Genomic DNA, 17,078 nt, shown 5'->3' on the forward strand with positions numbered 1-17,078 from the left:
TTCAGCCAGTGGGAGAGAGAGAGAGACTTCAGCCAGTGGGAGAGAGAGAGAGACTTCAGCCAGTGGGAGAGAGAGAGAGACTTCAGCCAGTGGGAGAGAGAGAGAGACTTCAGCCAGTGGGAGGAGAGAGAGAGAGACTTCAGCCAGGGAGAGAGAGAGACTTCAGCCAGTGGGAGAGAGACTTCAGCCAGTGGGAGAGAGAGAGAGACTTCAGCCAGTGGGAGAGAGAGAGAGACTTCAGCCAGTGGGAGAGAGAGAGACTTCAGCCAGTGGGAGAGAGAGAGACTTCAGCCAGTGGGAGAGAGAGAGACTTCAGCCAGTGGGAGAGAGAGAGACTTCAGCCAGTGGGAGAGAGAGAGAGACTTCAGCCAGTGGGAGAGAGAGACTTCAGCCAGTGGGAGAGAGAGAGACTGGGAGAGAGAGAGACTTCAGCCAGTGGGAGAGAGAGAGAGAGACTTCAGCCAGTGGGAGAGAGAGAGAGACTTCAGCCAGTGGGAGAGAGAGAGACTTCAGCCAGTGGGAGAGAGAGAGAGACTTCAGCCAGTGGGAGAGAGAGAGACTTTAGCCAGTGGGAGAGAGAGAGACTTCAGCCAGTGGGAGAGAGAGAGACTTCAGCCAGTGGGAGAGAGAGAGACTTCAGCCAGTGGGAGAGAGAGAGAGACTTCAGCCAGTGGGAGAGAGAGAGAGAGACTTCAGCCAGTGGGAGAGAGAGAGAGACTTCAGCCAGTGGGAGAGAGAGAGAGACTTCAGCCAGTGGGAGAGAGTGGGAGAGAGAGAGACTTCAGCCAGTGGGAGAGAGAGACTTTGCCAGTGGGAGAGAGAGACTTCAGCCAGTGGGAGAGAGAGAGACTTCAGCCAGTGGGAGAGAGAGACTTCAGCCAGTGGGAGAGAGAGAGACTTCAGCCAGTGAGAGAGAGACTTCAGCCAGTGAGAGAGAGAGAGAGAGACTTCAGCCAGTGGGAGAGAGAGAGACTTCAGCCAGTGGGAGAGAGAGAGAGACTTCAGCCAGTGGGAGAGAGAGAGAGACTTCAGCCAGTGGGAGAGAGAGACTTCAGCCAGTGGGAGAGAGAGAGAGACTTCAGCCAGTGGGAGAGAGAGAGAGACTTCAGCCAGTGGGAGAGAGAGACTTCAGCCAGTGGGAGAGAGAGAGAGACTTCAGCCAGTGGAGAGAGACTTCAGCCAGTGGGAGAGAGAGAGAGACTTCAGCCAGTGGGAGAGAGAGAGAGACTTCAGCCAGTGGGAGAGAGAGAGACTTCAGCCAGTGGGAGAGAGAGAGAGAGACTTCAGCCAGTGGGAGAGAGAGAGACTTCAGCCAGTGGGAGAGAGAGAGAGACTTCAGCCAGTGGGAGCGAGAGAGAGAGACTTCAGCCAGTGGGAGAGAGAGGGAGAGACTTCAGCCAGTGGGAGAGAGAGACTTCAGCCAGTGGGAGAGAGAGAGACTTCAGCCAGTGAGAGAGAGAGAGAGACTTCAGCCAGTGGGAGAGAGAGAGAGACTTCAGCCAGTGGGAGAGAGAGAGAGACTTCAGCCAGTGGGAGAGAGAGAGACTTCAGCCAGTGGGAGAGAGAGAGAGACTTCAGCCAGTGGGAGAGAGAGAGAGACTTCAGCCAGTGGGACTTCAGCCAGTGGGAGAGAGAGACTTCAGCCAGTGGGAGAGAGAGAGACTTCAGCCAGTGGGAGAGAGACTTCAGCCAGTGGGAGAGAGAGAGAGACTTCAGCCAGTGGGAGAGAGAGAGAGACTTCAGCCAGTGGGAGAGAGAGAGAGAGACTTCAGCCAGTGGGAGAGAGAGACTTCAGCCAGTGAGAGAGAGAGAGAGACTTCAGCCAGTGGGAGAGAGAGAGAGAGACTTCAGCCAGTGGGAGAGAGAGAGACTTCAGCCAGTGGGAGAGAGAGAGAGAGACTTCAGCCAGTGGGAGAGAGAGAGAGACTTCAGCCAGTGGGAGAGAGAGAGAGACTTCAGCCAGTGGGAGAGAGAGAGAGAGACTTCAGCCAGTGGGAGAGAGAGAGACTTCAGCCAGTGGGAGAGAGAGAGAGACTTCAGCCAGTGGGAGAGAGAGAGACTTCAGCCAGTGGGAGAGAGAGAGACTTCAGCCAGTGGGAGAGAGAGAGACTTCAGCCAGTGGGAGAGAGAGAGACTTCAGCCAGTGGGAGAGAGAGCCAGTGGGAGAGAGAGACCAGTGGGAGAGAGAGAGACTTCAGCCAGTGGGAGAGAGAGAGAGAGACTTCAGCCAGTGGGAGAGAGAGAGACTTCAGCCAGTGGGAGAGAGAGAGACTTCAGCCAGTGGGAGAGAGAGAGACTTCAGCCAGTGGAGAGAGAGAGACTTCAGCCAGTGGGAGAGAGAGACTTCAGCCAGTGGGAGAGAGAGAGACTTCAGCCAGTGGGAGAGAGAGAGACTTCAGCCAGTGGGGGAGAGAGTGGGAGAGAGAGAGACTTCAGCCAGTGGGAGAGAGAGAGACTTCAGCCAGTGGGGAGAGAGAGAGACTTCAGAGAGAGAGAGACTTCAGCCAGTGGGAGAGAGAGAGACTTCAGCCAGTGGGAGAGAGAGAGACTTCAGCCAGTGGGAGAGACTTCAGCCAGTGAGAGAGAGAGACTTCAGCCAGTGGGAGAGAGAGAGACTTCAGCCAGTGGGAGAGAGAGACTTCAGCCAGTGGGAGAGAGAGAGACTTCAGCCAGTGGGAGAGAGAGAGAGACTTCAGCCAGTGGGAGAGAGAGAGACTTCAGCCAGTGGGAGAGAGAGAGACTTCAGCCAGTGGGAGAGAGAGACTTCAGCCAGTGGGAGAGAGAGGAGAGAGAGACTTCAGCCAGTGGGAGAGAGAGAGAGAGACTTCAGCCAGTGGGAGAGAGAGAGACTTCAGCCAGTGGGAGAGAGAGACTTCAGCCAGTGGGAGGAGAGAGAGACTTCAGCCAGTGGGAGAGAGAGAGAGACTTCAGCCAGTGGGAGAGAGAGAGTGGGAGAGAGAGACTTCAGCCAGTGGGAGAGAGAGACTTCAGCCAGTGGGAGAGAGAGAGACTTCAGCCAGTGGGAGGAGAGAGAGAGACTTCAGCCAGTGGGAGAGAGAGAGAGACTTCAGCCAGTGGGAGAGAGAGACTTCAGCCAGTGGGAGAGAGAGAGAGACTTCAGCCAGTGGGAGAGAGAGACTTCAGCCAGTGGGAGAGACTTCAGCCAGTGGGAGAGAGAGAGACTTCAGCCAGTGGGAGAGAGAGAGAGACTTCAGCCAGTGGGAGAGAGAGAGAGACTTCAGCCAGTGGGAGAGAGAGAGAGACTTCAGCCAGTGGGAGAGAGAGAGACTTCAGCCAGTGGGAGAGAGAGAGAGACTTCAGCCAGTGGGAGAGAGAGAGACTTCAGCCAGTGGGAGAGAGAGAGAGAGACTTCAGCCAGTGGGAGAGAGAGACTTCAGCCAGTGGGAGAGAGAGACTTCAGCCAGTGGGAGAGAGAGACTTCAGCCAGTGGGAGAGAGAGAGACTTCAGCCAGTGGGAGAGAGAGAGAGACTTCAGCCAGTGGGAGAGAGAGAGACTTCAGCCAGTGGGAGAGAGAGAGAGAGACTTCAGCCAGTGGGAGAGAGAGAGACTTCAGCCAGTGGGAGAGAGAGAGACTTCAGCCAGTGGGAGAGAGAGAGACTTCAGCCAGTGGGAGAGAGAGAGAGACTTCAGCCAGTGGGAGAGAGAGAGACTTCAGCCAGTGGGAGAGAGAGAGACTTCAGCCAGTGGGAGAGAGAGAGAGAGACTTCAGCCAGTGGGAGAGAGAGAGAGAGACTTCAGCCAGTGGGAGAGAGAGAGAGACTTCAGCCAGTGGGAGAGAGAGAGAGACTTCAGCCAGTGGGAGAGAGAGAGAGAGACTTCAGCCAGTGGGAGAGAGAGAGAGAGAGAGAGAGAGACTTCAGCCAGTGGGAGAGAGAGACTTCAGCCAGTGAGAGAGAGAGACTTCAGCCAGTGGGAGAGAGAGAGACTTCAGCCAGTGGGAGAGAGAGACTTCAGCCAGTGGGAGAGAGAGAGACTTCAGCCAGTGGGAGAGAGAGAGAGAGACTTCAGCCAGTGGGAGAGAGAGAGAGAGACTTCAGCCAGTGGGAGAGAGAGAGAGACTTCAGCCAGTGGGAGAGAGAGAGACTTCAGCCAGTGGGAGAGAGAGACTTCAGCCAGTGGGAGAGAGAGAGAGAGACTTCAGCCAGTGGGAGAGAGAGAGAGACTTCAGCCAGTGGGAGAGAGAGAGAGACTTCAGCCAGTGGGAGAGAGAGAGACTTCAGCCAGTGGGAGAGAGAGAGAGACTTCAGCCAGTGGGAGAGAGAGAGACTTCAGCCAGTGGGAGAGAGAGAGAGACTTCAGCCAGTGGGAGAGAGAGAGAGACTTCAGCCAGTGGGAGAGAGAGAGAGACTTCAGCCAGTGGGAGAGAGAGACTTCAGCCAGTGGGAGAGAGAGAGAGACTTCAGCCAGTGGGAGAGAGAGAGAGAGACTTCAGCCAGTGGGAGAGAGAGAGAGAGACTTCAGCCAGTGGGAGAGAGAGAGAGAGACTTCAGCCAGTGGGAGAGAGAGAGAGAGACTTCAGCCAGTGGGAGAGAGAGCCAGTGGGAGAGAGAGAGAGACTTCAGCCAGTGGAGAGGAGAGAGAGACTTCAGCCAGTGGGAGAGAGAGAGAGAGACTTCAGCCAGTGGGAGAGAGAGAGAGAGAGACTTCAGCCAGTGGGAGAGAGAGAGACTTCAGCCAGTGAGAGAGAGAGAGAGACTTCAGCCAGTGGGAGAGAGAGACTTCAGCCAGTGGGAGAGAGACTTCAGCCAGTGGGAGAGAGAGAGACTTCAGCCAGTGGGAGAGAGAGAGACTTCAGCCAGTGGGAGAGAGAGAGACTTCAGCCAGTGGGAGAGAGAGAGACTTCAGCCAGTGGGAGAGAGAGAGAGAGACTTCAGCCAGTGGGAGAGAGAGAGAGACTTCAGCCAGTGGGAGAGAGAGACTTCAGCCAGTGGGAGAGAGCCAGTGGAGAGAGACTTCAGCCAGTGGGAGAGAGAGAGACTTCAGCCAGTGGGAGAGAGAGACTTCAGCCAGTGGGAGAGAGAGAGACTTCAGCCAGTGGGAGAGAGAGAGAGACTTCAGCCAGTGGGAGAGAGAGACTTCAGCCAGTGGGAGAGAGAGACTTCAGCCAGTGGGAGAGAGAGACTTCAGCCAGTGGGAGAGAGAGAGACTTCAGCCAGTGGGAGAGAGAGAGACTTCAGCCAGTGGGAGAGAGAGAGACTTCAGTGGGAGAGGAGAGAGAGACTTCAGCCAGTGGGAGAGAGAGACTTCAGCCAGTGGGAGAGAGAGAGAGAGACTTCAGCCAGTGGGAGAGAGAGAGAGAGACAGCCAGTGGGAGAGAGAGAGACTTCAGCCAGTGGGAGAGAGAGAGACTTCAGCCAGTGGGAGAGAGAGAGACTTCAGCCAGTGGGAGAGACTTCAGCCAGTGGGAGAGAGAGAGACTTCAGCCAGTGGGAGAGAGAGAGAGACTTCAGCCAGTGGGAGAGAGACTTCAGCCAGTGGGAGAGAGACTTCAGCCAGTGGGAGAGAGAGAGACTTCAGCCAGTGGGAGAGAGAGAGAGACTTCAGCCAGTGGAGAGAGAGAGACTTCAGCCAGTGGGAGTGGGAGAGAGAGAGAGAGACTTCAGCCAGTGGGAGAGAGAGAGACTTCAGCCAGTGGGAGAGAGAGAGAGACTTCAGCCAGTGGGAGAGAGAGAGACTTCAGCCAGTGGGAGAGAGAGACTTCAGCCAGTGGGAGAGAGAGAGAGACTTCAGCCAGTGGGAGAGAGAGAGTGGGAGAGAGACTTCAGCCAGTGGGAGAGAGAGAGAGACTTCAGCCAGTGGGAGAGAGAGAGACTTCAGCCAGTGGGAGAGAGAGAGACTTCAGCCAGTGGGAGAGAGAGACTTCAGCCAGTGGGAGAGAGAGAGACTTCAGCCAGTGGGAGAGAGAGAGACTTCAGCCAGTGGGAGAGAGACTTCAGCCAGTGGGAGAGAGAGAGAGACTTCAGCCAGTGGGAGAGAGAGACTTCAGCCAGTGGGAGAGAGAGAGACTTCAGCCAGTGGGAGAGAGAGAGACTTCAGCCAGTGGGAGAGAGAGAGACTTCAGCCAGTGGGAGAGAGAGACTTCAGCCAGTGGGAGAGAGACTTCAGCCAGTGGGAGAGAGAGAGACTTCAGCCAGTGGGAGAGAGAGAGACTTCAGCCAGTGGGAGAGAGAGAGACTTCAGCCAGTGGGAGAGAGACTTCAGCCAGTGGGAGAGAGAGACTTCAGCCAGTGGGAGAGAGAGACTTCAGCCAGTGGGAGAGAGAGACTTCAGCCAGTGGGAGAGAGAGAGACTTCAGCCAGTGGGAGAGAGAGAGACTTCAGCCAGTGGGAGAGAGACTTCAGCCAGTGGGAGAGAGAGAGACTTCAGCCAGTGGGAGGAGAGAGAGAGACTTCAGCCAGTGGGAGAGAGAGACTTCAGCCAGTGGGAGAGAGAGAGAGACTTCAGCCAGTGGGAGAGAGAGACTTCAGCCAGTGGAGAGAGAGACTTCAGCCAGTGGGAGAGAGAGAGAGACTTCAGCCAGTGGGAGAGAGACTTTAGCCAGTGGGAGAGAGAGACTTTAGCCAGTGGGAGAGAGAGAGAGACTTCAGCCAGTGGGAGAGAGAGAGAGACTTCAGCCAGTGGGAGAGAGAGAGACTTCAGCCAGTGGGAGAGAGAGAGACTTCAGCCAGTGGAGAGAGAGAGACTTCAGCCAGTGGGAGAGAGAGACTTCAGCCAGTGGGAGAGAGAGACTTCAGCCAGTGGGAGAGAGAGAGACTTCAGCCAGTGGGAGAGAGAGAGAGACTTCAGCCAGTGGGAGAGAGAGAGAGACTTCAGCCAGTGGGAGAGAGAGAGACTTCAGCCAGTGGGAGAGAGAGAGAGACTTCAGCCAGTGGGAGAGCCAGTGGGAGAGAGAGACTTCAGCCAGTGGGAGAGAGAGAGACTTCAGCCAGTGGGAGAGAGAGAGACTTCAGCCAGTGGGAGAGAGAGAGACTTCAGCCAGTGGGAGAGAGAGACTTCAGCCAGTGGAGAGAGAGAGAGACTTCAGCCAGTGGGAGAGAGAGAGACTTCAGCCAGTGGGAGAGACTTCAGCCAGTGGGAGAGAGAGAGACTTCAGCCAGTGGGAGAGAGAGAGACTTCAGCCAGTGGGAGAGAGAGACTTCAGCCAGTGGGAGAGAGAGAGACTTCAGCCAGTGGGAGAGAGAGTGGGAGAGAGAGACTTCAGCCAGTGGGAGAGAGAGAGACTTCAGCCAGTGGGAGAGAGAGACTTCAGCCAGTGGGAGAGAGAGAGACTTCAGCCAGTGGGAGAGAGAGAGACTTCAGCCAGTGGGAGAGAGAGAGACTTCAGCGAGACTTCAGCCAGTGGGAGAGAGAGAGACTTCAGCCAGTGGGAGAGAGAGAGAGAGACTTCAGCCAGTGGGAGAGAGAGAGAGACTTCAGCCAGTGGGAGAGAGAGACTTCAGCCAGTGGGAGAGAGAGAGAGAGACTTCAGCCAGTGGGAGAGAGAGAGACTTCAGCCAGTGGGAGAGAGAGAGAGAGACTTCAGCCAGTGGGAGAGAGAGAGACTTCAGCCAGTGGGAGAGAGAGAGAGAGACTTCAGCCAGTGGGAGAGAGAGAGAGAGAGAGACTTCAGCCAGTGGGAGAGAGAGAGAGACTTCAGCCAGTGGGAGAGAGAGAGAGAGAGACTTCAGCCAGTGGGAGAGAGAGAGAGAGACTTCAGCCAGTGGGAGAGAGAGAGAGACTTCAGCCAGTGGGAGAGAGAGACTTCAGCCAGTGGGAGAGAGAGAGACTTCAGCCAGTGGGAGAGAGAGAGAGACTTCAGCCAGTGGGAGAGAGAGAGACTTCAGCCAGTGGGAGAGAGAGAGAGAGACTTCAGCCAGTGGGAGAGAGAGAGAGAGACTTCAGCCAGTGGGAGAGAGAGAGACTTCAGCCAGTGGGAGAGAGAGAGAGACTTCAGCCAGTGGGAGAGAGAGAGACTTCAGCCAGTGGGAGAGAGAGAGACTTCAGCCAGTGGGAGAGAGAGAGAGACTTCAGCCAGTGGGAGAGAGAGAGACTTCAGCCAGTGGGAGAGAGAGAGAGACTTCAGCCAGTGGGAGAGAGAGAGACTTCAGCCAGTGGGAGAGAGAGAGACTTCAGCCAGTGGGAGAGAGAGAGAGAGACTTCAGCCAGTGGGAGAGAGAGAGAGACTTCAGCCAGTGGGAGAGAGAGAGACTTCAGCCAGTGGGAGAGAGAGAGAGACTTCAGCCAGTGGGAGAGAGAGAGACTTCAGCCAGTGGGAGAGAGAGAGACTTCAGCCAGTGGGAGAGAGAGAGACTTCAGCCAGTGGGAGAGAGAGAGAGAGACTTCAGCCAGTGGGAGAGAGAGAGAGAGACTTCAGCCAGTGGGAGAGAGAGAGAGAGAGAGAGACTCAGCCAGTGGGAGAGAGAGAGAGACTTCAGCCAGTGGGAGAGAGAGAGAGAGACTTCAGCCAGTGGGAGAGAGAGAGAGACTTCAGCCAGTGGGAGAGAGAGAGAGACTTCAGCCAGTGGGAGAGAGAGAGAGACTTCAGCCAGTGGGAGAGAGAGAGAGACTTCAGCCAGTGGGAGAGAGAGAGAGAGACTTCAGCCAGTGGGAGAGAGAGAGACTTCAGCCAGTGGGAGAGAGAGAGAGAGAGACTTCAGCCAGTGGGAGAGAGAGAGAGACTTCAGCCAGTGGGAGAGAGAGAGAGTGGGAGAGAGACTTCAGCCAGTGGGAGAGAGAGAGACTTCAGCCAGTGGGAGAGACTTCAGCCAGTGGGAGAGAGAGACTTCAGCCAGTGGGAGAGAGAGAGACTTCAGCCAGTGGGAGAGACTTCAGCCAGTGGGAGAGAGAGAGAGACTTCAGCCAGTGGGAGAGAGAGAGAGAGACTTCAGCCAGTGGGAGAGAGAGAGAGAGAGACTTCAGCCAGTGGGAGAGAGAGAGAGAGTCTTCAGCCAGTGGGAGAGAGAGAGAGAGACTTCAGCCAGTGGGAGAGAGAGAGAGACTTCAGCCAGTGGGAGAGAGACTTCAGCCAGTGGGAGAGAGAGAGACTTCAGCCAGTGGGAGAGAGAGAGACTTCAGCCAGTGGGAGAGAGAGAGACTTCAGCCAGTGGGAGAGAGAGAGACTTCAGCCAGTGGGAGAGAGAGAGACTTCAGCCAGTGGGAGAGAGAGAGACTTCAGCCAGTGGAGAGAGAGAGACTTCAGCCAGTGGGAGAGAGAGACTTCAGCCAGTGGGAGAGAGAGAGACTTCAGCCAGTGGGAGAGAGAGAGAGACTTCAGCCAGTGGGAGAGAGAGAGAGACTTCAGCCAGTGGGAGAGAGAGAGAGAGAGACTTCAGCCAGTGGGAGAGAGAGAGAGACTTCAGCCAGTGGGAGAGAGAGAGACTTCAGCCAGTGGGAGAGAGAGAGACTTCAGCCAGTGGGAGAGAGAGAGAGACTTCAGCCAGTGGGAGAGAGAGAGACTTCAGCCAGTGGGAGAGAGAGAGACTTCAGCCAGTGGGAGAGAGAGAGACTTCAGCCAGTGGGAGGGAGAGAGAGACTTCAGCCAGTGGGAGAGAGAGAGAGACTTCAGCCAGTGGGAGAGAGAGAGACTTCAGCCAGTGGGAGAGAGAGAGAGAGACTTCAGCCAGTGGGAGAGAGAGACTTCAGCCAGTGGGACTTCAGCCAGTGGGAGAGAGAGAGAGACTTCAGCCAGTGGGAGAGAGAGAGACTTCAGCCAGTGGGAGAGAGAGAGACTTCAGCCAGTGGGAGAGAGAGAGAGACTTCAGCCAGTGGGAGAGAGAGAGACTTCAGCCAGTGGGAGAGAGAGAGAGAGACTTCAGCCAGTGGGAGAGAGAGAGAGAGACTTCAGCCAGTGGGAGAGAGAGAGAGAGACTTCAGCCAGTGGGAGAGAGAGAGAGACTTCAGCCAGTGGGAGAGAGAGAGAGACTTCAGCCAGTGGGAGAGAGAGAGAGAGAGACTTCAGCCAGTGGGAGAGAGAGAGAGAGAGAGAGACTTCAGCCAGTGGGAGAGAGAGAGAGAGAGAGAGACTTCAGCCAGTGGGAGAGAGAGAGAGAGAGACTTCAGCCAGTGGGAGAGAGAGAGAGAGAGACTTCAGCCAGTGGGAGAGAGAGAGAGAGAGACTTCAGCCAGTGAGAGAGAGAGAGAGTCTTCAGCCAGTGAGAGAGAGAGAGAGAGTCTTCAGCCAGTGAGAGAGAGAGAGAGAGAGAGAGACTTCAGCCAGTGAGAGAGAGAGAGAGACTTCAGCCAGTGAGAGAGAGAGAGAGACTTCAGCCAGTGAGAGAGAGAGAGAGACTTCAGCCAGTGAGAGAGAGACTTCAGCCAGTGGGAGAGAGAGACCCACGTGAGGTTTGGCCGCTAGCCTAGAGAGAGACCCACGTGAGGTTTGGCCGCTAGCCTAGAGAGAGAGACCCACGTGAGGTTTGGCCGCTAGCCTAGAGAGAGAGACCCACGTGAGGTTTGGCCGCTAGCCTAGAGAGAGAGACCCACGTGAGGTTTGGCCGCTAGCCTAGAGAGAGAGACCCACTTGAGGTTTGGCCGCTAGCCTAGAGAGAGAGACCCACGTGAGGTTTGGCCGGTAGCCTAGAGAGAGAGACCCACGTGAGGTTTGGCCGCTAGCCGAGAGAGAGACCCACGTGAGGTTTGGCCAGTAGCCGAGAGAGAGACCCACGTGAGGTTTGGCCGCTAGCCTAGAGAGAGAGACCCACGTGAGGTTTGGCCGGTAGCCTAGAGAGAGAGACCCACGTGAGGTTTGGCCGCTAGCCGAGAGAGAGACCCACGTGAGGTTTGGCCGCTAGCCTAGAGAGAGAGACCCACGTGAGGTTTGGCCGGTAGCCTCGAGAGAGAGACCCACGTGAGGTTTGGCCGCTAGCCTAGAGAGAGAGACCCACGTGAGGTTTGGCCGCTAGCCTAGAGAGAGAGACCCACGTGAGGTTTGGCCAGTAGCCGAGAGAGAGACCCACGTGAGGTTTGGCCGCTAGCCTAGAGAGAGAGACCCACGTGAGGTTTGGCCGCTAGCCTAGAGAGAGAGACCCACGTGAGGTTTGGCCGGTAGCCTAGAGAGAGAGACCCACGTGAGGTTTGGCCGCTAGCCTAGAGAGAGAGACCCACGTGAGGTTTGGCCAGTAGCCGAGAGAGAGACAGAGCCATGTGTGACACCTTAGGACAGGAAACCAATGTAATTCATCATATTGAATGTTTTGATGTAATAAAATGTCATTGGATTACAGTCCTGTAATAGTGAAGATGATAAGGAAGCTGCATCATGTCCTCAATTTGACAGGCTTTGTATGTGAATCTAAATCCACTTCTCTGTCATCGTTGTCGTCCTGTACAGTTTAGTGGCTGTGGTCACTGTGACCATAGAAACAGAATGACTAGAACAGACATCGCCTTTCACATTAACGGGCAACTCCACCACTTCTCAACCTCCTGTTCATTATCTCAGCACCAAACCAGAGTCTATATATGGACATAGCATGTTCCTGTCTCATTATCTCAGCACCAAACCAGAGTCTATATATGGACATAGCATGTTCCTGTCTCATTATCTCAGCACCAAACCAGAGTCTATATATGGACATAGCATGTTCCTGTCTCATTATCTCCGCACCAAACCAGAGTCTGTATATGGACATAGCATGTTCCTGTCTCATTATCTCCGCACCAAACCAGAGTCTATATATGGACATAGCATGTTCCGGTCTCATTATCTCAGCACCAAACCAGAGTCTATATATGGACATAGCATGTTCCTGTCTCATTATCTCAGCACCAAACCAGAGTCTATATATGCTTCTCTGTGACATCACAGGGTGGGGTTAAAAATACAAAATAAACAGATTTTTCAAAACCAGCAACGGATTTCTAGTCCAAGGGAGGGTATTTCCTGTCTCTCCCCACAGTACTGCCAATCTCATGGTGTGTTTAGCTTCTAGTCCAAGAGAGGGTTGGACACCTCCCCCATTCTAGTCATTCTATTTCTACTGTGTCTGTGATACATGTGTTCCTCAGTCGGTAGAGCATGGTGCTTGCAAACGTCAAGGGTCGTGGGTTCAATTCCCGCAGGCGCAAACCACATCGGGGGGGAGGGTTAAGTTGCTTTGGATAAAAGCCTCTGTTCAATGGCAATATATTATAGTACTGAGACATCAGAGAGACTTTAGACGGCGAGGGGCTTCGAAAGACCTGCTGTAGACTTCTACATACAGATTGCTCCGTGTCTATAACTTTAATCTTTCCCATCTCTTCTGTGTCTCTTCCGTCTCTCTCTCTCTCCGTACAGACAGGCCTATGAAAACTGCTGTGTTCTCGAGGCTCGTATCTGCTACGATGTGGCCAAGCTGATGTCGCTCAACTCAGAAAGGTAAGTCGTTTCTCTGCTTGACTGTGTCACTGTCTGTAGCAATACCATAGGACTCCACTTGGATGTAACCCGTTTTTTTTTGCATGGGCATTACCATTTGAGGGATTCCACCATTTTAAAGTAGTCAACTTGGTGGGGATTCCTATTGGTTGGGAGCGGTCGGCCAATGATCAGATATTTCTTTTGTTTTTCAAATTGGGTACTATGGTTTGTAAATGGGGCGGCAGCGTAGCCTAGTGGTTAGAGCTTTGGACTAGTAACCGAAAGGTTGCAAGTTCCAATCCCCGAGCTGACAAGGTACAAATCTGTCGTTCTGCCCCTGAACAAGGCAGTTAACCCACTGTTCCCTGGTAGGCCATCATTGAAAATAAGAATTTGTTCTTAACTGACTTGCCTAGTTAAATAAAGGTAAAAACATTTTTTTTTTTTTTTATGGCTTTAAGCTATATCGCTGCCATCTAGTGGCCACAATATATAAATTACACAAGATTTGTTTCAGCACTGCAAGTGGCGGTAAATGATCAATATTAACGTTACACTTTTATCGACCAAAGAAAAATACAAAAATGGACTACTTTAAAATGGAGATAGCACGGGCAGCGACGTTTAGGCCGTGTCACAGACGCCATAATGGCACAGATTCAAAGATGAGACCTCTTGTGTATTTGGTCATGTGACATGGTCATGTGTTCTGTAAAAACAGGAAGAAGACCGCTCGTAGCAAGAAGTTCTTTACAGACCTGCAGTCCAAGGAGCACATCCCCACCATGATCAACCCCAAACCCTGTGGTCATCTCTGCTGTTGCATCATCAAGGGCTGTGAGCAGGTGGGAAGTCTCAAATTATACCAGAGACCCCGAGATCTGAGAGTCTATGATATGTGTCCAACCCCTAGCCCGTACCCCCGAGATCTGAGAGTCTATGATATGTGTCCAACCCCTAGCCCGTACCCCCGAGATCTGAGAGTCTATGATATGTGTCCAACCCCCCCCGAGATCTGAGAGTCTATGATATGTGTCCAACCCCTAGCCCGTCTGAGATCTGAGTCTATGATATGTGTCCAACCCCTAGCCCGTACCCCGAGATCTGAGAGTCTATGATATGTGTCCAACCCCTAGCCCTACCCCCGAGATCTGAGAGTCTATGATATGTGTCCAACCCCTAGCCCGTACCCCCGAGATCTGAGAGTCTATGATATGTGTCCAACCCCTAGCCCATACCCCCGAGATCTGAGAGTCTATTATGTTTCCAACCCCTAGCCCATACCCCCGAGATCTGAGAGTCTATGATATGTGTCCAACCCCTAGCCCGTACCCCCGAGATCTGAGAGTCTATGATATGTGTCCAACCCCTAGCCCTACCCCCGAGATCTGAGAGTCTATGATATGTGTCCAACCCCTAGCCCGTACCCCCGAGATCTGAGAGTCTATGATATGTGTCCAACCCTAGCCCATAGATCTGAGAGTCTATGATATGTGTCCAACCCCTAGCCCATACCCCCGAGATCTGAGAGTCTATTATGTTTCCAACCCCTAGCCCATACCCCCGAGATCTGAGAGTCTATGATATGTGTCCAACCCCTAGCCCATAACCCAGAGGTCGAGGTGTCCAACCCCTAGCCCATAACCCAGAGGTCTAGGCTAGGTGTCCAACCCCTAGCCCATAACCCAGAGGTCTAGGTGTCTAACCCCTAGCCCATAACCCAGAGGTCTAGGTGTCCAACCCCTAGCCCATAACCCAGAGGTCTAGGTGTCCAACCCCTAGTCCATAACCCAGAGGTCTAGGTGTCTAACCCCTAGCCCATAACCCAGAGGTCTAGGTGTCCAACCCCTAGCCCATACCCCCGAGATCTGAGAGTCTATGATATGTGTCCAACCCCTAGCCCTACCCCCGAGATCTGAGAGTCTATTATGTTTCCAACCCCTAGCCCATAACCCAGAGGTCGAGGTGTCCAACCCCTAGCCCATAACCCAGAGGTCTAGGCTAGGTGTCCAACCCCTAGCCCATAACCCAGAGGTCTAGGCTAGGTGTCCAACCCCTAGCCCATAACCCAGAGGTCTAGGTGTCCAACCCCTAGCCCATAACCCAGAGGTCTAGGTGTCCAACCCCTAGCCCATAACCCAGAGGTCTAGGTGTCCAACCCCTAGCCCATAACCCAGAGGTCTAGGCTAGGTGTCCAGCCCCTACACCAAGCTAGAAGCCCCCTAACTAACCATCTCTATTCTACAGGAGGAGGCAGTGAGTTACTACACCAAGCTAGAAGCCCCCTAACTAACCATCTCTATTCTACAGGAGGAGGCAGTGAGTTACTACACCAAGCTAGAAGCCCCCTAACTAACCGTCTCTATTCTACAGGAGGAGGCAGTGAGTTACTACACCAAGCTAGAAGCCCCCTAACTAACCATCTCTATTCTACAGGAGGAGGCAGTGAGTTACTACACCAAGCTAGAAGCCCCCTAACTAACCATCTCTATTCTACAGGAGGCAGTTAGTTACTACACCAAGCTAGAAGCCCCCTAACTAACCATCTCTATTCTACAGGAGGAGGCAGTGAGTTACTACACCAAGCTAGAAGCCCCCTAACTAACCGTCTCTATTCTACAGGAGGAGGCAGTGAGTTACTACACCAAGCTAGAAGCCCCCTAACTAACCATCTCTATTCTACAGGAGGAGGCAGTGAGTTACTACACCAAGCTAGAAGCCCCCTAACTAACCATCTCTATTCTACAGGAGGCAGTGAGTTACTACACCAAGCTAGAAGCCCCCTAACTAACCATCTCTATTCTACAGGAGGAGGCAGTGAGTTACTACACCAAGCTAGAAGCCCCCTAACTAACCGTCTCTATTCTACAGGAGGAGGCAGTGAGTTACTACACCAAGCTGGAGTCCAAGCTGAAGGAGGAGTACAGGAAGGAGAAAGAGAAGGTCAACAGTAAACCGCTGGGAATGGCCTTCATTACCTTCCAGAACGAAGCCATGACCGCCATGTAAGAGAGAGTGTGTTTGTGTCAGTGAGAGAGTGAGACAGTATATGTGTGAATTTGTGACGGAAATAAAAGGAATGGTAGTTTTAGTGGGAATGGTAAGTGGGAATGGTAGTGTTAGTGGAAATGGTAAGTGGGAATGGTAGTGTTAGTGGGAATGGTAGTGTTAGTGGGAATGGTAGTGTTAGTGGGAATGGTAGTGTTAGTGGGAATGGTAGTGTTAGTGGGAATGGTAGTGTTAGTGGAAATGGTAGTTTTAGTGGGAATGTTAGTTTTAGTGGGATTGGTAGTTTTAGTGGGAGTGGTAGTGTTAGTGGGAGTGGTAGTGTTAGTGGGAGTGGTAGTGTTAGTGGGAATGGTGGTGTTAGTGGGAATGGTAGTTTTAGTGGGAATGGTAGTGTTAGTGGGAATGGTGGTGGTAGTGGGAATGGTAGTGTTAGTGGGAATGGTAGTGTTAGTGGGAATGGTAGTGTTAGTGGGAGTGGTAGTTTTAGTGGGAATGGTAGTGTTAGTGGGAATGGTAGTGTTAGTGGGAATGGTAGTGTTAGTGGGAATGGTAGTGTTAGTGGGAGTGGTAGTGTTAGTGGGAGTGTTAGTGGGAATGGTAGTGTTTGTGGGAACGGTAGTGTTTGAGGGAATGGTAGTGTTTGAGGGAATGGTAGTGTTTGAGGGAATGGTAGTGTTAGTGGGAGTGGTAGTGTTAGTGGGAATGGTAGTGTTAGTGGGAATGGTAGTGTTAGTGGGAATGGTAGTGTTAGTGGGAATGGTAGTGTTAGTGGGAATGGTAGTTTTAGTGGGAATGGTAGTGTTAGTGGGAATGGTAGTGTTAGTGGGAATGGTAGTGTTAGTGGGAATGGTAGTGTTAGTGGGAATGGTAGTGTTAGTGGGAATGGTAGTGTTAGTGGGAATGGTAGTGTTAGTGGGAATGGGAATGTTAGTGGGAGTGGTAGTGGGAGTGTTAGTGGGAATGGTGGTGTTAGTGGGAATGGTAGTGTTAGTGGGAATGGTAGTGGTAGTGGGAATGGTAAGTTGGAATGGTAGTGTTAGTTGGAATGGTAGTGTTAGTGGGAATGGTAGTTTTAGTGGGAATGGTGGTGTTAGTGGGAATGGTAGTGTTAGTGGGAGTGGTAGTGTTAGTGGGAGTGGTAGTGGGAATGGTGGTGTTAGTGGGAATGGTAGTGTTGGTGGGAATGGTAGTTTTAGTGGGAATGGTAGTTTTAGTGGGAATGGTAAGTGGGAATGGTAGTGTTAGTGGAAATGGTAGTTTTAGTGGGAATGTTAGTGTTAGTGGGAATGGTAGTGTTAGTGGGAGTGGTAGTTTTAGTGGGAATGGTAGTGTTAGTGGGAATGGTAGTGTTAGTGGGAATGGTAGTGTTAGTGGGAATGGTAGTGTTAGTGGGAATGGTAGTGTTAGTGGGAGTGGTAGTGTTAGTGGGAGTGTTAGTGGGAATGGTAGTGTTTGTGGGAACGGTAGTGTTTGAGGAATGTAGTGTTTGAGGAATGGTAGTGTTAGTGAGGAATGGTAGTGTTAGTGGGAATGGTAGTGTTAGTGGGAATGGTAGTGTTAGTGGGAATGGTAGTGTTAGTGGGAATGGTAGTGTTAGTGGGAATGGTAGTGTTAGTGGGAATGGTAGTGTTAGTGGGAATGGTAGTGTTAGTGGGAATGGTAGTGTTAGTGGGAATGGTAGTGTTAGTGGGAATGGTAGTGTTAGTGGGAATGGGAATGTTAGTGGGA

At 52.8% G+C, this 17,078-nt stretch overlaps 1 protein-coding gene across 3 annotated transcripts in view; it reads left to right on the top strand.

The window, feature by feature from the left end:
• Positions 1-17,078, top strand: part of LOC115125280 (CSC1-like protein 2) — a 142,998-nt gene that overhangs the window by 60,917 nt on the left and 65,003 nt on the right. For all 3 annotated transcript variants that reach the window (XM_065002708.1, XM_065002710.1, XM_065002709.1), the window contains 3 exons: positions 12,279-12,359; positions 13,063-13,186; positions 15,213-15,346. In XM_065002708.1, coding sequence (XP_064858780.1) covers positions 12,279-12,359; positions 13,063-13,186; positions 15,213-15,346 — 339 coding nt within the window. The remainder of the gene's footprint in view (positions 1-12,278; positions 12,360-13,062; positions 13,187-15,212; positions 15,347-17,078) is intronic.

Source organism: Oncorhynchus nerka, linkage group LG16 (genome assembly GCF_034236695.1).
Source record: "Oncorhynchus nerka isolate Pitt River linkage group LG16, Oner_Uvic_2.0, whole genome shotgun sequence".
Taxonomy (NCBI): Eukaryota; Metazoa; Chordata; class Actinopteri; order Salmoniformes; family Salmonidae; genus Oncorhynchus; species Oncorhynchus nerka.